Source organism: Meleagris gallopavo, chromosome 4 (genome assembly GCF_000146605.3).
Source record: "Meleagris gallopavo isolate NT-WF06-2002-E0010 breed Aviagen turkey brand Nicholas breeding stock chromosome 4, Turkey_5.1, whole genome shotgun sequence".
Lineage (NCBI taxonomy): Eukaryota > Metazoa > Chordata > Aves > Galliformes > Phasianidae > Meleagris > Meleagris gallopavo.
The window spans coordinates 39,980,625-40,007,601 of record NC_015014.2 but is presented as its reverse complement, the minus strand read 5'-3'; the positions used below and the strand labels follow the sequence as shown (position 1 = coordinate 40,007,601).

The window sequence follows — 26,977 nt, the reverse complement described above, 5'->3', positions numbered from 1 at the left end:
AAAAAAAACTCCATCTGAAATAACATCATGATTCTTTTCAAAACACAAACTAAATAATCAACTTCTTGACTTACTGTAATAGAATTTGAATCCTTAACAAGTGGTTAATTAATTCAACCAAGCCCTCCAATAACCAGTAGTTCCTGTTGGTACACTATTGAATTGTATGTACAATGCATTTACTTCACAGACAAATCCAACTTTAATTCACTATATATATACTTCAATAATATAATTATCTTTTGGCCAGAATAAAGTACTGGTAACCAATAAGTACACAGTTACTAAAATCAGTGTCGATGCCTAATGGTGTTCTAAGTTCAAAAGCAACCCATTCTCTTCAAATAATAATAATAAAAAAATTGATTTTCTCTGTTAGTTTGAAATAAGAGTGCAAAGTTTGAGTACTGCAAAAGAGCAATTAAGAAGGAAAATAATACACACACATAATGTACAGCCACCTCGTCATGTCTCTTGTTGCCTATTTTCTCTGTGAGTATAAGTTTACTGAGCTGAAAAGCTGTTAATTTGAATTTAATCCAAAGCTGATCAAACAACCAGACAAGTCTAATTACGTAAGTACTGACTCATGAAGTAATGGTTTACAAAATTCTTTTTTTCCCCCATTTCTGCCTTGGTTATGTTGTCTTTATTGTGGATTTTTGCACATCACCAGCAGTCTTAAATATTTAAAGATTGTCTTATTAACATTTATAAGTAATAACCATTGCAGCAGTAACAAAAATCAATGCAAAAAAGAAGGGACTCACTAGGTTGTTGATGGTGCTGCTCTTCACTTTGGCGTGCGCTGAATTCACAACTAACTATCCTGCTTTCCAGTAACAAAGTCAGAATGTTGTCTAGCTTCTCCACAGATGAAAACTTAGAAGTCTGTTTAAAAGACAAATAAATAAAAGCTGCATTTGTTGCACATGCAATTTTAACTTTATCTTCAGGTTGCTTGTGAATCAGATTATTCAAAGGAAAGGCTGAGTGACCTGGGTCTGCTCAGCATTGAGAAAAGACAATGTAGAGGAGACCTGATCAATGTCTATAAATATCTATGGTGTGGGAGGCAAAGCGATGAGGCCAGACTCTTTTCAGCAGCATGTGGTGATAGGACAAGGGGAAATGACCATAAGCTGAGGCATACAAGTTCTGCACTAATGTGCATAAGAGCTTCTTCACAGTGAGAGTGACAGAGCACTGGAACAGGCTGCCAAGAGTGGTTGTGGAGTCACCTTCTCTGGAGATATTCAAGACTCACCTGGACAGCCACCTGTGCAGCCCGGTCTAGGGAGCTTGCTTTGCAGGGGAGTTGGACTACATTGTCTCTAGAGGTCCCTTCTAACCCCTACAATTCTGTGATTCTGCAAAGGGTAAGGACAGGAAGATTTGTATGACAACATGGTCCAAAACCAGGAGCTGTTCTGACAGATGCCAGTTACCAATTAATCCAAGGTGTCATTATAGCATAATTCAGGATGGGTTTAAGGAATACAGTAGCACTCCGTTACTGGAAATCCTTACATTAAGATTGTGTGCTTTGCTATGTAGCAAACAGCATCGGTTCCAACAGCCATGGCCTAAAACCGCTGGCGGATTAAGAAACTGATAGCAAGCAATCAGTTAGATGAGCTTCCTACCAAGCGCTTTGCCTTTAGACAAGCAAAATCCTGACTGCTATGAGAACATTTTCTGATTGCCTAATTCTGTCTAGACAAAAGGCCAAGATCCATTCCTAATTACTCTCAAGGTAGTCATAATTAAATCCTGCTTTTCCTGGTGCAATGAGAAGTGTGATTGCAGGGATTCAAACAGGAAGAACTAAGCACTAGAGAGCTAGCACAGTCTAAGCTGCACTGGGCATCAAAAGAAGCTCAGCAACAGCAGAGAAGCACTCAGAGGGAATTGGTTTACACTGCTCAGTAACCCTGCATTACATGTTTTGCTTCACATACCTGAAGTGTTTCTGGACAAGACAACTCTGGATTGCTAACAGAGGTATCTGCAGGCATGTTTAGTATATATAATCTCAAAAAGAAACTCAGTGGCTGACAATCTGAGGAAAAGGAAAAAGGTGTCTACTGATGGAACATGCAGTTTAATTCCTAATGCTGTTAAGAGTGAATAAGAAAGAAATTCCTATATGATCAGAAAATGTTGAGTACATTGGCAGGATAACATTTTTGGCTGAGTTCCACATGAATGATCCAGAATTTGGTGACAAGTTTGTGCAGGAAATTGAGTTAACATCAATAAAATATGATTGTTCATTTTTTCCTATAACCAAAATTGGAAAGTATTAATTTTGATATATAAAAAACATTGCATATAGTGACTTGTGATCTGTTCATTTCTACATCCACGCTTCCTGTACTGTAACATTGTGTATTTTCTATAATTGTTACCATACAGACTTGCTAAAAAAAAAAACACAACAACATTGTACAAGAAAAAAGCCACAACCAAACAACACCTCGTAGAAGAGAAATGCCCAAAAGCATGTTCTAGAATAAAGACCTAACCTAAGCATTCCATTTACAGAGGGAATTGCAAACATCATAAATGTCTACTAAATATCTACATCCTCCCCACAAAAAGCCTATTAACATAAATGTCTCATCATATTTAAAAATTATGAAGAACAATAATACTAGAACTCAGTTAGGAAACCACACTACTCTCTCTTATCCCAAGAAGATATTTTAGACATGGTATCAACACTGGTACTATTTTAATAGGTTTCAAACCAGATTAGGACAAAGGTAATCCTGGAAGTGTTTAAAGCCAGGTTGGATGGGGCTTCAGGCAACCTGATCAAGTGGACAATGTCTCTGCCTAAGGCAGAGAGTTGGAACTAAATATCTTCCAACTCAAACCATTCTGAGATTTTACAACAAGCAATAATATAGGAATGAGATCAAATGAGCATACAGGAAGAACCTATGTCATGACAAAGGAGGCTCAAAATCACTGGTATTCACTGAAGCAACTGGGTAGCAGAAAATCCAACATTCAGTGAGTAAATATATAGGCTGGCTTCACGATTAACTAGACCTGTAATATTATTTTTAATTTCCCTCTAAAGAGGTAGAGACATTCTCCCTGTTCCAAATAAAAGTGAACAAAATAAATAAATCAACAACAACTACCTTTCCTGAAATGCTTGAGGAGCAGTTTCAAACAGAGTATGTTTCAGACTGTCTTGCATATCAAAAGTCATCTCCTTTCAGCAAGCACTCAAGGTTATCCCTTCTAAGGTTCACTGCTTTAAATATGACCAGATACAGGAACTTCTCCTTCCCCTTTTTATTCAGGCAGAAATCTGCGGGAGGAGTACCTTGGAAACATAGCACTGACTTTGAACTTAGATAATCAAATTTACATGAGTTGGGGCAAGTTCTTGAAATGAGAAAAGCATACAATTTCAGAAACTCACAGTAAAACTTTCAAGGTCATAAACGGTTACATGGCTTACCTAGATCTAGTGAGCTCAGTTTCTACAAGATTCTGAAACTAGTACGTTTGACCTTCGAAAAGGGCCTAAATTGAATGAGAAGTGTATTTCTAATGCTTTAACAAGTCTGCCTTACAGTGACCAGGCTATTCATTCCTAGGAATTTAAAGGCAGGCACAACATCCTTCTTATGCATGGTTATCATAGTGCAATTTGCTTCAAGTTTTCTATCTCAATTTTTTTTCTCTTCCTCCAGGGATCTGAAATCTAAAGGCTCAAGCACATGATTTAAAAAGCTATCTTGTAAATTGAATCATAATGACTAGATTTGCTCTTCTACGCTCCAAAAAAGACATGGTAAGAAAATCTAGTTTAACTGCTACAAAAATATGTATGCTAATACCTTGCATCTCACACATAGGAAAGCAGTCCCACTAGTTATGTGAAGTAACAGTAACTTAGAAGTAACAGTGACACAGAACTAGCAATAGGACCACTCTGCCCTACCCAGCTAAGAGGAGAAAGCTCCTCTTAATAAAGGTGATGACAATAAAAGGTCATCACCTTCCTCCACCAGGAAGGAATTTAGTTTAAAGATCTTACTCATTTCTGCTCCACAGCTGCATTTATGTATTTTGATATGCCCTCTACAATTCTCTACAGGTCTAAAGATCTCAGTCTTCCTGAGAAATCTCAATAACACTACACTCAAATCCATGCTGAAAAGCCATCAGGAGTAGAACAGCATATTAAGTTAAGCATGCTGCGAGGGTTACCATCAAGCCAGTCAGAAATTTGAGAAAGCCCAAATTTTATCTGAAAACAGATTTAAATCATGGCAGAAAAGAAGTAAAAGTGCTGTTTTTCTGACTGCGTACCATTGCGAACAATCTTCTTTCCAGGAGCTGCTCAGTTTCAAGCCAGTAAGTTTCTAGACAGTTCTTTCCATGCTCTCTAAGGCAAAGCCTTAAAGCCTAGAGAAGCCTCTCCTTCAATGTTAGTTCTCCTGCGTGCCCCAGGGCTCTCACCAGTCCTTATCTAGTACCTCCTCTCCAGGTGCAGGCGTTATCTACAGTCCCCTGCCCCCTTCTCAGAGCAAAAGGATACAGCTGTGAAGAACAGAGCAGCCCCGAGTGCTGTCCATCACACCTGGGGCATCGCATCAAAAACTTTCTTAAAAAAGGAAAAGAGCAAGCATAGATTTTGCTACTTTTATGAATGAGATGACCTACATTCCATAATAACTGCTAACAAAGTCCTGAAAATGTGTGCCACTGAAACAGCATACAGACAGTAAATTAACATATTTTTCACTGGCTTTAGCAGTACTAACAAGGTTACATTTACATAAAGATGAACTACTTCAGTAGTTCTTATGTATCAGATACTGCTTTATATGCACTTCAATACATTTCTTCTATCAGAGAGCAGGGGTTAGGGTTCAAATTAGGCAGAGCACTTCTTACATCTTCAGCCAGAGATGGAATATGGAGAGATTTCATATTTAGAGGAAAGGAAATAAACATTTTAAAATAACAGCTACCGATGTGGCTTAGAAGATAGCAATATTAAAAACAGTTTGGAAGGGAATATCTTAGGGGATCAGGTAAAGGTACATTTATAATATCTCCACGAGTCATACAGCTAATTCTCATAAGTTTTCATAGAAAAGGGGGCAGTTTATTTTCATTTTTATCAATAAACACTGTAACTGGAATCTTATTTGATGACTAGCAGGAAAAAAAAAAATCAAGAGGTAGGTGTTTTTTTTTTGTTTGTTTGTTTGTTTGTTTTTTAAATCATAGGCCCTCAGAATTGTATTATTCAGCCAGTGTTTCTCAAAGACTTTCTGAATCTCTCTGGACATTCTAACACACTCAAACTAAAAGGAACCTATCACCTTCAGTAATAAGGATACAACCTGAGTTTCTCTTTATTGAAAACCTAACGAACGTACCAAGAAATTCCCAACACTAAATAATCAATACTTGCATTTGGTAGAAAGTCTGAGAGAAGAATCAATACGACATGCAAATCCAGCAGAATGTTCAAGTGAAAAGTTGCTAAGAAGTTTTTTTTTTAAAAATTATTTATGAATTATAAAAACTTTAAGAACAGGCTGTTCAGCAGGTTACAGAACATAAACTCCTTGAGAGAGTTGCTTTAATACAGAACTAACATTAACATGAGAGAACAAAAAAGTGAGAGGCCTTCTGCCTATATGTAGCCCCATGTGTTAAGTGTGTTAAGAATTATAATTCAGTTATAACAATCCCAACTCTTCATACACTAATATAAGTTTTCAGTTTGCTTTCTTCCAAAACTTTTTGAAAGAAACGATTCATTTTTACTATTTTCATACATTGTCAACATTTGTTTGGCTGCTTAAAATGTCTTGCCAACGTTAAATACTTTTAGAGGTTCTTACAAATAAGGAACATAGAAAATAACAATCTATCAGATGAAATAAAGAATGTCACCCAAAAAATGACTTGCAAGATCATAGAACACATTTTCTCTTAACTATAACTACTACTAATTCCTATTAAAAATAAAGAACAATTAAGAGGAACAGCATTACTGTACCTTCCTGGTCTCCCACTGAGGCACATGAATTGATCTGACTATCGTGAAAGGAACGGATAGGTGTAAGCCTATTTGTTTGATTTGGTTAACTTACTTGGGTTTTACTGGGGGCCAAAGTGGAGAAGAGGAGAATAGTCTGAGTGTTGATATCACCTCAAAATTGCTGCAGAAGTCAGCAGTACAATGAAAGCATTTTACCAAACCGTTGTATTTTTGGTATGCATTACTGTAGCAATTTCCTTGCATCGCAGACTTTTAATAAGGATTACAAGCATTTGTGAAAATCTTGAACTTTTATCTGAACAACAGAATGATACCACTTTGATCAACAATTGCTGTAAGCTTTTCTATTTTATTTTAATTTTATTTTCTATTGTGTTTGACTGTTACTTTGCATAGATAAATCACTGCTTCCCCAGGATACTTTTGCAAATAAGCTGATAGTCTCAAAGGTTTTAATTATTCTAGTTAAATAAAAGTTACTACTACTCCTGCTACTTGATGGGAATTCTAATTAGTACCAAGGTTTTGTTTTTCCTTGTGTGAGCACATTTTTTAAGATTAAGTTAAATCATGTTCCGTAAATTGCATCTTTACAATGTATCTTATTGCCATTAAATCAGGTTTACATGAAGGCTTAAAGTATTTAAAAAGTCTGTGGAAATAGTTCAGCTACCCAGCCAGTTAATATATCTCACTGCATGGCCCAGTGGGTACCATTAAATACGATGACAAATCTTCCAGCAGACTTATAGAAGAATTACCATTCGAGTACTTTCCTGCAAAACAGCCATCATACTGTGTGGGTTGTAAAACCCACTTGTGTATGAAAATTTTATCTGGTTTTCCAGTTGCCAATACAATGAAATTAAACAACGTCTCCTCATTTAAATCCTTTCTTATTATCCAGATGAGTAAAGGCATGCAAATTTTTAAACATACCTGATAGTGATAACGCTACAGTTGTATTTTCTGGTGCTATAGCTCTGCACATAATTATGTTTGCATTTGTATAGAATTTGAATTGCATGTGTCTTACTAAATATTAGGCATGCAGTTAAATGAAGGGCCAGACTCCTGAACAACAGGAAGAGAATTGTATTTAGAAACAATCAACACTCATCCTGAAAAGACTACAAATTATGCAATGCATCATTTTTTATTAATCCTTTTTTTCTTTTCTTTTTTTTTTTAATTAATGTGTATAATGCTTTAGGTGGTAGATAAGGTAGATTTGTCACAGGAAAATGAGACTGTCTGCATTGGAAACAGGTACTATTATTTTTGTTCTAGCTCTGCAATTAAATACAGACATCACAACAAGTCTGCTAGGGCTACACACTATGCAACAAATGATACTTCCACTTCTGTCCTTTTTAAATAAGTGTTTTCTTATTATTTTTTGTGTGCTATTGGCAAAGGATGCTGCAGAGCACTGCAGTCTGCTGTGCTGATCTAAAATCCAGCTCAAAATCTGAATTCTTCTAAATAAATGTGAAGAATCTGCACAACAACCAGCAAACCACATGAATGATAATTCAGCAGCTGTACATGGACACTACATGAATAGCAACCTGATGCTATCCGTGCAAGATATGCCAGAAAAATCCCATTTACTAGTGAATGAATAATAATCGTCCAAATGCAATGTCTTAAGATTACTTGTTTCTACTAGTTTAAGAACATTCTCAAAAGAACACTGAAGGGAGAGAGACATTGCTACTACAAATTATTCTTTTCATCCTCTGTAATGCAGGATGTTTTTCACTGTGCATATACAGTACCAAAGATGTTTTTATCATTCTAAAGAAAAACAAAAAAGGAAAGTTTGTTTTCACTTGCCTGTTTTGTTTAGAGCTAGACATCTCAAAGACAGGCCTCTCTAACCCTGAGGCTATTACTGAATCATTATTAATTACTATGCAATGAAAAGTCTTTACATCATGGTATATGTTTTCTTAGCTCATAGTGGCACTTACATTCTATTTTTTTCGTTATCTTAATGCAAAAGTCAACTTACCTGACAAATAAAAGCTATTGGGTCAGCTACTTTCTGAAAGATGCTCTCAATCTCTTCTGCTGCAGTATAATATTCAATCTGTGCAGTGGTCTTAATGACACCCTCACAGTAGACATTTATATATACAGGGCCAGCAGGAAAATCTTATAAAACACAAAACAGAACAGTAGCTGAAAACATTTTACAATCCTAGACCAGAAATCTGAGAGAATGAATAAAAGAGCAGAAGAAAATATCATAGAAAATGTATAGATTTGCATTTCACAGATGATTTAGTGTGAGCAGTTTTGTTTTGGCTGTCTTTCAATCTAACATTAAAAAGCTGACAAAAGAAAATACATATCTGCAGATCAGTATGAGATAGACTTATTGTATTGCGTCATGTTAGAAAGTAGATGAAAATGGTACACTTCCAATTTCCATCTTCCCTTTGTTGGACTGGTGACCTATAATCACCTTCTTTATGTCTTCAAAATAATGAAAAGCTCATTAATTACAAATTGCAATTCATCTTTTGAAACATTTTTCTAATTGCAGGCGAGGTTCTCAAAATTGAAGTGGTTCTAAACTGCAAAAAGTTGCAGTATTACTGATTACTTCCATTCCAGTTGTTTACCTGGTAAGAACAAAGGAAAGAAGCAAAAGAAAGAGGCAATGGAAAGGCATTTGTACAGTGTATTACTTAAGTATGACTTGCTCTGTGCATGCAGCATGAGGCCTCTTTATTAGTATATTTTATAATTCATTAGAATTCATTGTGCAAGGCATCCTGCTGTACCATACCAGCACCAGCACAGTTCTCTTAGAATTCTAACTCTGCCCACTAAAAAAGACAACCCTGCAAATGGAGAAGAGTAATAAAGCCAAAGAAACTGAATGAATAGAATGTTAACTTAAATCACTTAAATGGAAAGCTACCCAAACTTTTTTTTTTTGTAAAGATTTTTCTTATAACATTAGATTAGCTAGACCCTCAGTATAAGAAGTTACTCCAAAATATTTCCAGATTTTACAGCAAAGACTACATAGAAAAGTGTTAAAAACATATAAGAAGTGAAATAAAATGTGGGCTGCAGCTCTCTGCCATGCTTTTCATAGTATTTCATTCACTGTCCATATTTTATTACTTCAGCCATTATTGAAACCTTACCATGATCAATAATGTTCTTACAGAACAATTCTGTAAGACCTGTGATTTAGGATTTGAGCTTTTCTTCTGTGAAATCCAGTTACTAATGAAAATTTACTGTTAGTGATGTATTTTCCAATCAGGTCTCTGAAAACAGACTCTTCACTGTCACAGTACTAAAGAATTCTCAAGACACATGCACAGTGTCTAGGTTAAAAATCAGGTCACAGAGTTACCCAAATGCAGTGCCAAGAAGCCTGAAGCCCTTATAATTTTTTTTCTTCCTGTCTAACACTGTATTGCAATGATTATAATATAAAATATTATGCAAATTTCTTCAGGAATTCACAGAATGCAATAGACTGGCAAGCTACACTATGATTACTTAGGTCATACATGTTTTAATTTGTAACTCTCATCAAATGGATGAGTGCATAGGTGTGAGTCTTACACTGGCACTGTCTACCTCCTGAGATAAAAGTTGTTCTTTTTTCCCTTTATTATTTCCCAGGCAAAACAAGGAAGAATGGCAACTAACATTACAGATGGAACAGTCAAAAAGAATTGTTAGAAATCAGCAGATCCAACTGATACAGAGGAACAACATGAATATGAAAAAAGAACAAAGAACTCCTATGCCAGTAAGAATTATAGAGTGAGTATAACCAAAGCTACTGCATTAGATATAAAATGAAACATTTCAGTGATAGAGTAAGAAGAAAAGAATATTAGCTTTCCATTTTATGTCAGTGTTTTTGGAGAATTTTAATCTGTGACTAATCAATGACATTTTAAGACAGCCACCTGTCATTTAACTACACAAAAACAATCTAATAGAACCTAGTTTCCCATAAATCACAAGGCTTTGCCTCTCTGCATTATTAATAAATGTTCTGTATGCAAAACCCATGTACAGGAAACACCTACAAAGCAGTGGGAAGTGAAACTACTTATAAAAAAGTGAAGGGAGTAAAAAATTTTCTGAGTACTTAAAAGTAAATAATTTTTTTTCTTACCTAATGCTTTCATGTACTTGACCTTCTTATTCCAAGAGGCTGGCTGTGTCCTAATTCGTTGATTATCTGCTATGAATTCAATTTCTAAAGTTTCATCATCTATTTCATCTTTCAACAAAATGAATATTTCACCAGGGCTCTATAAAATTAAAATGTGTTCCGATTAGTCCTTCACAAAATTATACTGACATTGTAAAATGCAAATGGAAACTTAAGTTAGAAGTTCTTTTACCAGTACCTTCATGCAAAAATATCATAATACCAACATATTCTGCCATCTTGGTGTTATCCTTTAATATTCTGTATACAATAAATGACAACATTAATTAATCAGCTTACCTAACAACATTATTAAACTCTATTTTAAATGCATATGCAAATATCTTCACTTTTTCTGTGACAATCCTACTGTACAGCCTAGAAAAATGACATTCAGCTGAGTGAGAACCTAAAATACAACTCATTTAAACTCTTCAGGCGAGCTGACAGGGAAGTAAGATGGAAGCAACAAATAAACTGAGCTAGTAGTTTTCTACTGCTTCCTGAAGCAGGGGGAATGCCACTCTCCTATAACTTTACTGAAATAATGTGTGTAAATCATGTTTGATGCATAGATATAAGATGCATAAAATCAGTTTTAACGCTGCAAATTACATATAACAAAACTGAAGCAGAGGAAAAAAAACAAAGCAAACAAGTCATGAGATGAAACAGTTTTCTTCAACCTGTTAGTTGTTTTGCCTCCACAGGTTCACACTTCAATGTTTCCAAGTAGCAGCAACACTGTTTTTAACTGTAGTGACTTACGCTAACGTACTGTTAACATATGCATAAGATATGGTATAAATGGTACATCAGTATTGATATTCAGCTGTAATCTGTTCCAGTGAGCTGACATATAGAATTGCCTTCTGACAGACAATAATCAAAATATGTGACATTTCAGATACACTGCAGTCTCCATCTGACCACAGCCATTCACTTATATAAAAGAATGCAGGGCTGGATAAAGTACATTCTTCGTTTTTACTCTCACATATACTCCCACAGCAATCTTGAACCAAAAAAAAAAAAAAAAAAAACAAAAAAACACATAGCACATAGGAACATTTCTATCCGTTAGATATGTATGTAAAAATATTTCTGATTTCGATTTAGAATTAGGTAAGGTGTTTGCTCACAGAACCACTAATTGCATAACTCCCAAGGTGTCAGTACCTATGTACGTACTCACTATGTATTCCTCCAAAGAGGCACTCTGTATCCCTCCAAAAGTTACCAATCACATGCTCCCTCTCGAACTACAAGGTCCTCGTGGCAGTAACATCTCTACCCAAACTACCAAACAAGTCTCATAGAAATAAAGTCTTTCAGAGGCTAAAAACTATTTTAGTCTGCAAATCTGGTGGCTCCAATACAGATGTGAGACAAAACAACAACAACAAAAATCTGACTGCAGTCTCAAAGCACTCTCATTTTGGACACTTATCTGAAATCTGTTTTCAAAACTGACACGGTATGAATGAGAAAAAGAAGAACGTTGACCTTCATCTCAAAGACTTCAGCATTCAAATAGCTTACCTCACACGATATTCTTGCTGGAAGCACCAATACTGAGTTCTGGTTAGTTTCTAATGTCTCAGTAAGTACTTCTGTTTCAAAACCAAGATCTGCTTTTTCTGATGCTCCTCTGGCATCTGATAAGCTAACATCAGAGGTAGCCTGGCAATCTGAAATAAACAAGGTGAAATGAGGATATTGTTAACCATTCTACATGAATGAAACATGGCAGCGATGCAGTTTACATTGTATCTGAGAACTCACATAGCACTTGGAGCCACATTAATGGCACCACATGAAAGCCTGGCCAAATTTCCTTTAAGTTAAATAAGGGAAGGCTCCCCCTTAGAGAAAGGATTTGTTTCCGTATTCTTATCCTGCAATCTTTATTTATGTGAATAGCTTCTCTTTATATGCTTCACATTATAAAGACAAAGCAGACATGGCCTTTAGTCTGGTTACTGTCACCAGTGAGGTTGCAGAGATCAACCAGTTTTGCTGTTTCAGTAGAATAAACTCTCTTGCTGGTAGCATATACTGGGATAAACTGAGATCTTTACCGTGTCTGCTTTGCCTGTATTTCAAGAGGGTCATGCTACGCTCTTTAAATTTCAACCCATTTGTCTCCAGGAAGGGTTATATGAGAACAGCAATGCATGTGGCCATCTAACTATGACGGCAGACAGAGCTTTCCTTGACACGAGGACTCTATATTCTTTGCCCCCCCTTTATGGACAAAAAGATGGATCTGAAGGCATACATATTTTTGTGCAGGATAGACTGGGTTTGGGCATGCTACTCCAACCACACAGGCAGTTTATGACCGAATTCTTATATATATTTCTTATGCCAGGAAAGGCCCAAGAGCTACAGTGAACCCTTCACCAACTCACAGAGTTTTAATGAGGAAATATAAAAGAATTGACAACTGCATCTGCAGAGCTCTAAGACAGTATTTTAGAAAAGCTATTCTTCACACTTCCTACTTCTCAGCTGCATCATTACTACTCCTTTCCAGACACTCTGTTACTCTGTACAGAACACTCTTGCCACCCATCTCAAAGGACATGCAGCAGTTCTTAATCATATAGGATTATCCAGCATATTCAGTCACCTAGTTAGATCCGTGATAACATCCCAAGCAGTCAGAGTTAAAAAATACTGACTGGCTGGTTAGAGAACATCCTGAGAGGTATCAACAGTAGCTTATACTATTCTAAATTACAGAACACTCACAGCCAATTATATTCAAGGACACATCTTTTGGGGTACATCTTTTCGTCTTAAATGGATGTAGAATATTAATATAAATTAGCAATGTGCAGAATACAGAACAGTAGCAATTTGGCTCTGCTCAAGCAAGTACCAAAGCCATTTTGACTTCTTTCCAGAAGAGCCCATGTCACTGAGGTACACAAACCACATGGCGCTCTCAAGCAGCACAAACCTCTTAGCATTCAGCACGAGTACTGGCAACTTACAGTTAGCTTCCCCACTTCTGACTTGTATTTATTTCCCCAAATACATCAGTTTCTCTGATACGGAGTGCTGCCTCTCTTTACCTTTGCTTCTTTGCTTTGCTTCTAAAGACAAATTTTAATAAATTTCTTCTATAAGAAATACAACAGCTAAACAAAGTTATGCTGTGGAATGTAGCACAGAAACTTTGGTAAGCAGTGTCTTCTGTAGAATTTTTTTAGAGATATGTTTTGTTTGTTAAAGAGGTTGTGGAAGAAAAATGAATCATATGTCCATGTCCTGGTGAGAAAGCTAAAAGTTCTGTGAACATCTATGGTAAGTGGTTCAGTGTTCATCACCAGATATGAAAATTACCCCAGCCTGCTTATATCATGATGTTTTTAAGGTAAACTAATTCTATATGCAAGCTATGAATTCAGTGTAGAAGTACAGAATTGTACACTCTGTACAGAAAAGTACTGAATTCAGATTGGTAAAAGTACACTGAGCCTATGTGTAGACATACTTTGCAGAACTAAAGCACTCCTATTTCCCTTTGCTTATTTTGAAAGTGAAATAAACTAAATTGAGCAAAGACAATTTTCAACCCAATCTACACTGTTTGGTGCAGTTTAATCTGGTTCCAAATACTTTGGAGTATGTTAATTTATCTGATTATCAAGATCAGACATTATTCAGCACTGCCTTTCCAGAAAAGAAAGATCTGCTGTCTCAGAAGGGAAGATGGCTTTTTGCCATCTTTTTTGCCATCTTTTTGTATCTAGGATCCTGCACGCCCATAACACATACTTCAGATATATTCAGTGTTCACTCAAATGTTATACAAAAGCATGTAGAAATTGCTTCAGAAGACAACTCATATGAGATGTATGCTTCTAAAAACTTTTCTGCCACTTCATGCAAAGGAATCTCGCAAAACAAGAAACATTCCATTACCAGACAGATAAAATGAAAGAGCCAAATGATAAACCTGGTAGGCAATGGATTCAAAGATGCCAGCCTTCTGTCATTTATCATTCTTCAAGGATTGTGTGATCTAGATCCTTCTGATCTATGTTAAGTTCATGATAACTGCATTTCTACAGCCTGCACTCCACTGATCAACAATGACAGCAGTTAATTCTACCTTATAATGTCCTCAATAATTCATCTAGCGATGTTAACATTAGTGCTAACAATTTGATTCAAATTAGGATAACATTTTCCTCCCACACTAATTGTTCTTTATATTTTTTTTATGTATAGTGACATTTAACTACAATATCATGACTCCAGTCCAGTCAGAATTGGGACTGCATTACTCTACAGAAATTATTAAGAAATGTGTTTTTTTTAATATCACAAACTTTGATATTTAATAGAATGAGGGATTCTCCTGATGACTGTGGAAGTGGTTAGCAATTTATTAGCTTAAAAAAATAAAAATAAAAAAATCAAGCAAGACCTCTTTCAGAAAATGTCAGGCCTACATTATATATGTATCAATGAAAACAGTGTGCAGCAGCCTAAGAATAACAGGGATCTATATCATCACTGCGGTGTAATGACCAAATTCTGGAACTATGATTTCCAGCACTCAGATTTCATCCAGTGGTTGCATCTATTCCAAAATGCTGAGAAACATGGAACAACCAAGTAAAATGCTACTTGTAGATGCTGACCAATCAATAAACTAGGAATCAAACAAAGCATGGGTTAGTAACATTAAATAAAACAATGTCATTTGTAAGAGTTTAAAATCAGAGTAAAAAGAGTCTATTAATACAGATGGAGCATATATATAGACATTTTTTTGTTTATTGTGGGCAGAAGGTTTTGTTCAATATATAGGTCTTTTGAACACTTGAATTTTGGACATCTTCACTGGGAATACTCTTTGAATTTAACCAGAAAGTGATGGCTGGGGAGCTTCATCGATTGCGAAGGCTTTAAAAAAAAAGTAACTTAACAAGAATTTACAACTGCAGGTGAAGATCACCTTAAAAGAATCCTAAAAGGAAAATCATTACAATCCCAAGATATCTAAGAGAAAAGCTATATTAAAGGATAGGTGAAGCTTGTTAAATGTGCTCTTTTAACTTTTTAAATTATAGACCAATCTGTGAGGTTCTTAAAATGTAGCAGCAATGATTGAAATAATGGATGACTAAAATTGGACCCTTACATGTAAGATCGAAGTATAAGAAATTGTTAACAGTAACTAGTGATGTTTAGACAGAACTATGAGCTAGAAGCTAGAAATAAGGGAAAATCTATGATACTCTTCTACTAGGACAGTGCTGATGGGAATTATCTGATACATAAGACAGTGATCCATCCTCTTCAGGCTGTTTTTGCAGGATTGCTTTTGACAAACACCTACCACTGATCACCTCACTGAAAGGATGCTCTTAATTTGAAGTTCATATTTAAGTAAATGTGATAAATATAATAGATTATTATACTACTAAATTTACTACAAGTTATTTAACTGAGGAAAGTACTGATGTTTTCAATTCTACTTCATTTGCTTAACTTCAATACATCAGTTTTTTTATATTTTTCACAAAATCTTTTGGAAAGCATTATTGCTTTCAAATCCACATTTCAAACTAAATTCATTCAACTACTTTGAAATTGCATTCCTTCGCATGCACTGAAATTTTCATGAAGCCCTTCTATTCTCTTATGCAATTCAACAACTAATGTCTCACCAAAGCTTCTAAACAACATCCATATCGCATTGTACCTCCCCCCCAAAAAAGAATTCTAGCTTTACAAATACAGTCCTTAGCTTTCCCTATTGCAGTCTATGCAAGGATTGTACGTTATCTCTGTCTCTGATTACTTGCTGCGTGTTTCAAATCAACAGAGCATGTGACAGATCTGGTATATTAAAAATAGCAGAAAACAAACATAAAAGACTTACATATTTTCTAATTCATGGAATTATTCTTACAGCTAAAATTTCGTTAGTTTTACAAAAGCAGAACCACCTGCTAGCTTTATGAATTTTAGTTTTCTTAATCTTTGCTAAAGCAGTGCCAGCTGAAAAAATGAAACTGCCTGGAGCGAGGTATGTATCCCTACATCACAAAATAAACAAGAAGAGGAGAAATAAGGGCAAATCAGGTCAGGCAGATGACAAAGAATGAAAAGGTGATTAGGGACATGTGGCCAGATAAAAAAAAGACAGGGAGCTACAGTGTCAAAAGATTAAACTGAAGATTTTGGAAGGAAGTCAGATTCAGCAAGTGAAGTGAACAAGTCATCCACTGGGATCATTCCCCAGCACAAAGTTAGTTATGAGCAGAGATGGTCCCATGGCGTTCTGTGAGGGTTAATTGAAGAGAGACTCATTTAAAATTGGTTTCCTTTCAGTTTCAAAGCTTGAATTTACACACGAGCACTCAGCAAAAATGAGAACTGAGAGGTAAGATTTAGGAAAAAAACAAACAAACAACAACACCCAAACAACAAAAGAACACCCCAAATAAGTAATCCTCTAAACAGAGAGAAATCAGGAAAAATTACTTAGATGTATTTCCCTGCAATTCACCCTAAATTTATTATAGACAATAATTAATCTTAAACTATGGCTGTTTCTAAACACTGCTAGATCTCAGCAGAGAACTCAGCAGAGAAGGAATCAAAGCCATTTCTAAATGCTCTACAGACAATCTGAGAAAGGCTGTAAGAAACACAGCAGAAGAAAATATCCATCATGCTGGGCATCATTCAGTAAGCCTGTTTTATGCTGTGTGAACTTGAGATTTATTCATCTTTACTAGAAATCCTTTCTAAGATGCAATTTCAAAGCAAATTCCCTTTTCTCCTCTGCTGAAAAGATTTCTTTTACTGATGGTGAGAGAGGCCTTTCTAAAATCTCAGAAAATGATTAAACATACCCAAACATATAAACATATGACTTAATTTCCTTTGTTTGTTTTCTCTTCTGTATAAATTCCAGACCAATGTAAACGTATTCATTATTGAATGAGTGTTAAATAACATTTCTCTAGTTGCTAAATCATCTCTCTTTTACAAATACTTTGACAGTTACCTTTGTTTTTCTCAAAATCATTCTCAGTCCCAGTTTCTGCTTCCATGTTCGAGTTGTTCTGTCAAAAACTGCAGCTTTCTGCAAGTTGGCCTATTTTGCCTGTGACTCCTAAATGGTCGCTACTTTATTTATAGCGAAAAATTTTTCTTGCAAATAAACCCCAACCAACAGTTCCTTTAAAAGCTATGAAGAATAGTGCTTCCTTGTCTGCGCATTCAGACTTGGTGTTTGTGTCATGTTAGCAGTTTATGGTGCTGCAATATACATTCACATCTATTTCTATTCCACAGCAGAGTAATCCCTGGATTGTTTTCTTCTTCATTATGTTAACATAGGCAAAGATTGATTTGATTGCAAAGATTGCAAGGATACATACCCTCTTTTTTGTATTAATCAGGTATGGTTCTGTATATAATTTATCATTCCAATATAGCTGTAGCCTAACGGAGGCTTTTTATAAAAGCATCTAAACAACACAGAAATCATCTTTGGTGTATCCAAAATGCAAGTGAAGTGCAAACAAACAAACAAACAAAACCTGCTGTAAAAAAAATAAATAAAAGGTCTACTAAAATAGCAAAAAAACAATTTACTATGGATTTCCCAATCATCTTTTCCTAAGAAATAATTTTATGAAATTGTAGGTGCTTGTATATACAACTTTCATATGATTTTAGGTGTATATTCAGATGCAACATAGGACTGTGACTAGCTCTAAATTGGTCTGTGGCTCAGCAAAAAAAAGGTCTGACAAACTCAGTAATCAGTGTTTTTAGTTTGGATGCATAGATTTAGATTAAAGGCCTTTTTAGGACTAAGCCTCTCTTTGTGTGTGTGCGTTTCTTTTTACTGCAATCAGATCTATGGTACTCATTTGCTGCAGCAGTACACTAAGAATACAACCACTCTGCTGCTCTCCTGGCACACAGTAAGACTCTCCACAAGTTTCTAAGCTATTAGGCACACCAATTAGTTTGGAAATAATAACTACTTGCCTGAGGTCATTTAGGTGCTGAACAGAACTGCTGATGGAGCCCAAGCCTGTTATTTTCAGTTTCTACATTCCACATACTTTCATCCTGTGTCTTCTCCTGGGAAAGCCAAACTAAAGTCTGAAGTCTGCCTCTCTACATGCACCAACAGTTCTCAGATATTAAAGACTAATGTTTTATAAAAGGACCAATCTATGCACTTCAAATTTACTGGAGTTCTACTACTGTAAGAACATGGGATTTTGTTCCTTTTCTCTGTGGTTCAGCACACATATCTCATTTCTTTTTCATTGATGGATTATACAGCACCAAATGCTATCGAAAATCCAAGATGCGAAGCTACAGCAAAAATGATAGAGATGAGCTGCTGACCCAAGTTAACACTGAAGATACTAGGATTGATAGAGGCCTCCAATGTCGGGAGCAGACTTCCAAAACTTGTTTGTCTCTTAAGATGGCCCTGCAACTTCGCTATTATTCTTAAGAGGCTACTTTCAGCTACTTACTGGCCCTATTATTTCTAAACTCCAAGCCTCATACACTTGGCCTGGTCCAAACAGCACACTATCCTTGGACTTGGAAGTGGCATACAGCTACATTTTTAATTACACAGATATAAAAGAACACAGCTAAAGGGGAGCTTTTTCAAATTAAGACATACTTCAGGGAAACACAATTAGCAGGCAGGCCAAAACCTCAGATTTCAGGCTTTAAGATTTTGCAAACACCAGCCTCGGGGAACTACAAGTGAACAGCCAAACTTCACCCTTCTGACCATGTTTGAAACTGTTCTCTTGATGAAGAATAATCCTTTACAATCATCAAAATTCAAGAAAGAATTTGGCTGAAATATAATGAAACTAATTGTCCCATAACAACCGCATAGGAAGAGGTGGAGGTGGAAGAGACACAGAGCTGTTATCCTCAGCCTTAAACCTATGTATGTACAACTAATAGCATCCAAACGCTTACTGACACAAGACGATGTGCTCCACGTTACAGCATCTCTTAAATCAATCTGGTAGCAGAAACTACTTAGACTGCAGCAGCTCATTCATGAAATAGCATAACTTGATGATGCTATTTTTTATCTGAAAATTACGTAGGACTTGCATATCTAAGAGACCATGTGTCTCCTCATGCCATATTACCACAGTTGCCAGCAGAAAGACTCAGCAGACATATTTGATATTAAAGAAAAAAAAAAGTGTGATTAGTCAGCAAGACCAACTCACTATGGGATATGTTACTTTTCAAGGTACTCACTTATTTGGTATAAAATAGATCAAATCTACTGACCCATAAGATAGACTAAACAGCACACTTTTTCCTTACAAATCTGACAAAGAACAGTACTTCAGACATACGAAAACCACATTTTGTTTCTAAATCTTGTTTATTTTTCTTTTGTTAGGGTTATGAATATGAAAGCAAGTCTGAGGTCTTTACCCTTTAAGATACTGTCCTTTAATCCTACACCTCAATGTCAGAATACACACATTTTACTAGAACAGGATTTCTGATGTCACTGTAAGAAAGAACAGCAGAGCAAAAGCATGCTGATAACTCTTCATCTCTTAAAGGGATGCCATCTATTTTGCCTTCCTCCAGTTTATAATGGTTAAGGATACAGATAACAGTAAGCTTATGTTAGCTTTAAGAACACCTCTGAGAAGGGATGAAAGAAGGGCCAAAAACTGTCTGCTGCTAAACTTGATGAGTAGACAACTACTGCATATTAATAACATATTTCTGTGCTCAGTTTGTCCATCTCTAATCATTCAGTTAATAAGTACCAGGACACAAGTCTTAAAGGCAAATGGTAATAAAGAAAAAGCTGTTTAACAGAAGGGTAACAACCTTTTTTTGAATGTAAATATCAACTAACAGATATTTAAATTCAAGTCTAGTCTTACTCTGCAGGTAAAATTATGAATGTTAATTCAATAATAAGGCATTCATATTTTTAAGCTATATACTTACAAGACTATACCCAGATCCTAGTAAGATTGCTTCACTTCTCCAACTTTAGTACAAATTGCAAATAATGATTATTTGGAGAGCAGAAAATTTCTTAAGGAACCACAAAGAAACTGCTCAAAATACAGCTGCTAGTAATAAAAACATTAAATTTTTTCTTTTAATACAAAACCAGAAATACATATGTGATATCCGTGACTGGCTAAAGAACTAACTTGTTCAGCTACAGCCTACAAGGAATGAGCCCTCACAAATTCATATCATGGTGATTAGCATTCCACAACTGGATCTTTTCCAGCATTCACAGATACTAGCAAATCAATTCTTTTCACATCTGCTTGTAGCTCATATTTCCCCCAAAGGACCTCAGTGATCATATTGTTTTCGCATCTTCCAATGTGTTCTCTAACCTTTTCCCTCAAGGCCTTGCACAATTTACTTCAGTCAGTCCTTATGGATTGTTAGTGCTTTCTCATTCCTCATCTATCTTTGTTTTATTGGATATATCCTCTCTCTCTCTCTCTCTCTTTTTTTTTTAAACTGTCTTATCAACCACTCACTGCTCTTTCCAGCCTTGCTGCTTTAAATTTCCTGTTTAAGCATCATACTTCTAATCTGCTCAACTTTAATTCCAGAACAACTCTAAATTCCATCTTTTTTCAGCTTGTCTCTACTTTTGCATACATGTACACTAGAAACACACTTCAGCTTTCCACAAGCCAAGCTCCACTGAAGATCTTAGGTAAAACGCTATGGTAGGGTTCCAGAAAAAAATACTGCTTTGATTTATAATTTCTCCATTGATAATGCCACTTTTGTTTTGCTCCATATATACAGCTTAGCACTACATGCTTTCTTATTAGAGAGAAGCAGTCACTGGATGTTTTTCATCAAAAGTCAAATCCTGCCTCTGTCTGAGAGTTCACATACTTTTTACATGGCACTAACACTGTTTCATTTGCAGTTGCCATCGTATGTTTCTTGGCTTTGGAAAGACTGACATGCTGAACTTTGGAAACTGCAATTATGTTTCTTTTTGGGGTGTTTTTCCCTCTGAAGTTTTGCAGTAGTATCAAAATACCTGCTCCATGTGGAACCGCTGGGAAGAAATCTTGACTTCGTATTCCCTTGCTGTCATTCAGGAGTCAGTCTTCACCATACATAAAGGGTACTGTTACTGTAAATCTCTTTTCTATTCAGCTCTTTCACACATCAAATCAGCTTGAGAATCTCCTTGGTCCTCTTAGCAATACCTAAACATTATTAACCTGTAGCTGCTACAGTTGAGATTGCTATCTACTTGGGATCCCATCGAATTTCTCAGCAATGAGCAAGAAGGCAGCTGCAGCAGGAAAGGAAGAATAATACTGATTTCATGGTGTGATAGAAGAATCACCCAAATGGTGAGAACAATAGTAAATTTGCCATGGAAGATGACAACTTTTCAGATCTCTCCTTAAGTGCTTCCATACATTCAGCGTTATCAAGACAGCTGTCAAAAGCTGACTGAGAACTGCAGTCCAGACAATTCCAAAAGAAAATTTCAAGTGAAATTTTTTTGCTTTTTTGTTCAGCGTATCTTATTGCAACATTGATCACCAAGTTGATGGAAAACTTGGACTCAAAGCTTCCCTCCAATTTTCCATTTAAGAGCAGAAGATTCATATGAAAGATGTCTCATGGTTTAAAGTAGGAGTAGCTTAGAGAAACGTCTCCACATTTTTTTCTTAGAGTTCTGTTTTCTTTGTTTCATTCTATACTGTCATTTTTTTGGGCATCCCAATTATTAATCAAAGGAATGGTGATGTCAGTTTATTAAGCAACTAGATGATCATCCAGTAATGACAAAAAGCCTTCTTTGTACCAACAAATCTTTTCAGTGCAGAGCCACAGCCCATTCAGAACATGATTGAAAAAGGCATCCTTAGAAATTTTGACAGTGTGTCTACAGAGGTAAGCAGTGCAGTTTCACAGCAGCTTTCTGCTAGAGATCACACCAGTACAGCTGCAATGTCAAGACAGCCACTGCTGGAATTGAGGTGAGACCAAAAGGAGATGGTTTAGCATAGAGAAATACTTGGAAATACTTTCATGTTGCACACATTTCAAAGAGACTTACTTCCAGCTAATTCTAGTTTGGACCTGTAAGGCGCACACCTGTCAGCAGATGAAATGCAATCAGTGGGCTCCTCAAGTGCACTTTCCAGTTTAATTTTACCTCAACCTACCTGAAGGGAGGTTGTAGTGAGCTGGGGATCGGCATCTTCTCTCATGTAACTGGTGATAGGACTAGAGGGAATGGTTTCAAGCTGCGTCAGGGGAGATTTAGGCTGGATGTAAGGAAATACTACTTTTCTGAAAGAGTGGTCAGGCACTGGAATGGGCTGCCCAGGGAGATGGTAGAGACACCAACCCTGGAGGTATTCAAGGAACGTTTGAATTTTGTGTTGAGAGATATGGTTTAGTGAGAACTACTGGTGATAGGTAGATGGTTGGACTGGATGATCTTGTAGGTCTTTTCCAACCTTGGTGTTTCTGTGATTCAAAAGTATCCAAGACACATGTCCAAAGACTGGTTTGCATTGTGATCAAAACCAAGGTAAATGGGAACAACTGGAGTATCTAAAAGCACATACAGTTACTTGAAGAAGCTGAAATCTTAAATGCCATAGATCATTCTCATGTATATTGAATTCATGCTACTAAGGAAGAGCCAGTAAGCTCGTGGCGTCCTGACACCATGCCCAGGAGACAGACTCCCAGGCAGTAATCTGAGTCCAACAGTACAGAACTGCCATACCAGGATTTCCAAGGTAATTTGTTTTCATAAGGACTGTTTCAAGCAGCAACTTGCAGTGTTAAGTCAAAACACTCCACAAAGGTGTCAACCCAGAAATAAAGCTGTTTAAGAACTTGGGACAGAAAACATATAACACAGTTCTTTACTCAGAGTAAGTGGAGATTTTGCCCTTCATTTTTCCCCAGTGAGACTCCTTATGGGCCTTGACAAACATAAACAAACTACAGTGGCAAATGCTAATAGGAGCTGAAGTGTGAATGCATTGCTTCTCCTGGTCACTGGTTGACAGTGACCGATGCTGCAAGTGTGATGTGAGTAGAACTGTTTGATTTGAAATTTCATAGTTAGCTCCCTTTTCACGGCAAGCAAGACTTGACATTTTGGGAACAGAAAACAAAAGCTCTTCAAGGACTTCCTCTTTTCTCTACTCTGAAATTCAAGGAAAACGGAAATGCCCTGATTAAATTCATCTTTCCACACTCTTCATGGGAATACATCTGTATAGATGTGCAGGTAGATGTTTGAGAACAAGGCTTGTTCCTGTACACAGCTGTATGCTATGGTAAGGTTAGTCTGACAAGATGTAAGGGAACAAGTACCAATTAATTAAATAAAGCCACAACTCTTCAGAAAATGCAAGGGGAATTCAAACTCATCTGCAAAGAGTTGGTGATAGGATAGTCATGGTCACTATTGTCAGATCCATTGTTTCACAGAATCTTCATTTTGCTCTAATGAACAGATGGATAAGCAATGTAGAATCTCAAAAATAAAGTAATGCCTGCATACTTATTTACACCCCCCCCCTTTTTTTTTAGATGAAATTCCAGATGATATCTTAGATAAAGCTTTACAGCCAATCTGCAATCATCTGAGCAGTCACAAATAAATCTCCAGTTAAGAGGAGTTTGAATACGAACATAAAAAGTATTGTATAGCGTTCAGTGTTATGAAAAGTCAGGCCTCAAAGTAGTAAGTACCAGAAGTAAAAGAAATACTTCACTTCAAACTTGCTAAATACAAGTACATTAAATAGCGACCTAATCAACCATATCAATAGCACTCATAATATAGAAATAAGTTCTACAGAACATAACGTTAGCAAATAATTGTTTTCTCAACAGGATTTGAATCACACAGAAATGCCATTCAGTGACATATGCAACCACAAACTCAAACACAAAACTAAGTCTCAAATAACAATTAACTGAGTACTATTTATCCTGTGTACTAATAAGGATAGGTTCTTGAAAGGGAAAAAAAAATACATTTAAGTAATTAAAGGCAATCAGTGCACAAGAACAAGGGACTAAATTAAAATCCAACTGTCTACTTTCTACCTGAAAATTTCTGACTTTTGAACATTTAAGTTTTTAACTGCAATAACATTTTCTGTATCCAGCTCTGTCCTTACGGCCATTTAAATCAGTAAATCCCTCCCAAGAGCAAAATCTCATTCTGTATCTGAAAGTCATCTTTTGCTATCCTATATTGATTTTTTTTCAGTATGAACTTAGACTGGTGCCATGCTTCTTTTTCAGGGATAGGGAGTTGAGTTTTTTTTTCCCCCTTTGTCAATTCAGGAAAATATAAGGATTATTTTCTCTTATTTACAAGACATTGATGCTGACATAAAGGAAATGCATCAAGGTGAAACGACAAACACTAATGTTACAATAATATTTGCATATTAAACACACACAAGAAATTCTTTCCAGAGGACTTTCGTAAATGCCTTCTAGTAATAATTTCTCCATAATTGTGAAAGGTAACCATAGCATAAAACCAGAGGAGAGTAAATATATAGTTTTAAGAACATGTACAACTATAAATACATGTAGCAAAATTTGTGCAGGAAATCTTAAACCTAAATCATCTGTAAGCTTTAGAAACAGCTCCACAACTGCAACTAAGTACAGACTGATGACTGTTTTGCAATAAAAATTACAAATTTGCATGGTGCTCACTTAGCACCTTGAAGGAACAAACTAACGATGATAAAACCATTAATTCCTTTCTAAAGTGAAAAAATGTACAATAAAAATAAATAATAGTAAAATTACAGTACACTGATTTAAATGAGCATACGTTGCAGCAGCAATGCTTATAGTGTATGAATTTGAATTTGACTTCTACTAGTAAAATGAACTGTATGAAATTGTCTTAAACATTAGTAAAAGACATTCACTTTAAGATACCTGTGCATTCACCTTACCAAGTGTAAACAATTTTCATCCAATTAGCATTAAATTAGAAGAAAAACATTACATATGTGATACATATCTCAGTATCCAAGTGTTCCAGTCGCCATGACTGGCTGACAGATCGAAACATGAGCTACAAGATTATATAAATAACATCTTTGGATTTGGTAGGAATAATAAAAGAAGGAACAAAGAAGTTAAAAAGTTAAAGTAGCAGCCGCAGGCACTCTTAAGACCCTATTTGTGTTGACAACTCCAGGATGCTATTAAAGTTTCTCTTCTGGTTTGAAATAGTCAGGGTGTGGTGCTGTATAAAACAAGGCAGTAGCACTTAGCACAAGTTTTGTTGGATAGCCCTGTCACTGCATTGGTACAGCAATACTTCTGCATGTAAATGGAGAAGCACATCTCAAGAAAGTAAGTCGGGAAAGGAAGAAAGAGGCACACTTCTATGATCTCTTCTACTGAAGACTCCCCTGGCAGTAAGCTAAGCCAGAATCACCTACTTTGCTCCAATTACTTAATCCTACGTGCTCATGTAAGAAATCTTTACCAGCCTGGCTTTAGCCTCTGCATGCACAAAAATCATACTATTCACAAGCAAGCAAGCAAAAAAATAAAATAATAATAATAAAAAAAAAATATATCAGTGATTTTGTTTCCTCTTGGACTCTGCTTCTTGCTAGTGCACAGTTCCATTTCTTTGTAGACAGTATCAAAATCCAGGTTAAATACTTTCCCTTTGAAGAAAATGATGAATTTTCCACCTAAATGAGGGATTCAACATTACAATTCCTAAGACAGCCTAAGAAAATTCACATTGTCAAACATTACTGACTTCTGTAAAATCTTGCTCACGTTAGTATTCAGAAGTTGTAATGCACTGAATTCAAAATCTAAAGTACTTTTCCAGTATTCAAACATTATACTCAAAGTTCGGGTACAATTCCAACACAATGAAACAGGAGATAGATATCATAAAAGCTTATTTCTCTTTTCTGTGATCTGCATAATGGAAAGTAGCTCCATGTTTGAAGTGGGCTGAAGTTTAGTGTATGTTAAGCCCTATTTTAAGCTCCTGGCCTGATTGTTTATGTATACAACAGACAAATACAAAATGTTAGCATCTCAGCACCCCAGTTATACTTTACTGGGTAGGTGCAAAAGCAGCTTTCTTCAAAATACTCTTCTTGGTAATTAGAACTGTGTACCGGTATGAATGTTTATTTGTTAGCAGGCAGAAATTAATGGCATACTGCTGTCTCAAGTAGAAGCATTCCTTCTGAGAAACTTCCCAATGCTGTCAAAGAATCTGAACCTATCTTTCTATTTGGGTTATGCTAATTAATGTACTTCCTTCCCACTTTTTGATGCAATAGCAGACATGAATGGCTACATGTAGGTTTACTGAGCAATTCTCAACTACTCACATATAGAAACAGTTAATCTTCACACACAAGAGTCTACCTCTTCTTAAGACTGAAGTGACAAGAGTTTCTTTGAACAACTGGCAAACAATAATAAACAGCAAGCAGACTAATGAGCTGTAGTGAGATGTCTCACCACAAAATCTCATAACAATGTCAGCATACTTTAGAATAGTGACACGGAAAGATATCTGTATTAGATGCAACTTGTCCTCCTTCCTGCATTGTCAATACCAAGGCGCAAATAACTGCTGGAGGAATTTAGGGCACTTACTAGATGTA

At 36.0% G+C, this 26,977-nt stretch overlaps 1 protein-coding gene across 2 annotated transcripts in view; it reads right to left on the bottom strand.

Moving 5' to 3' along the window:
* The window catches only part of BANK1 (B cell scaffold protein with ankyrin repeats 1), a 130,574-nt gene that overhangs the window by 84,673 nt on the left and 18,924 nt on the right, over window positions 1-26,977 (bottom strand). For both annotated transcript variants that reach the window (XM_010710042.3, XM_010710041.3), the window contains 4 exons: window positions 11,793-11,941; window positions 10,212-10,350; window positions 8,067-8,209; window positions 771-891 (listed from right to left, as the gene is read on the bottom strand). In XM_010710042.3, the coding sequence (XP_010708344.1) occupies window positions 771-891; window positions 8,067-8,209; window positions 10,212-10,350; window positions 11,793-11,941 (552 nt within the window). The remainder of the gene's footprint in view (window positions 1-770; window positions 892-8,066; window positions 8,210-10,211; window positions 10,351-11,792; window positions 11,942-26,977) is intronic.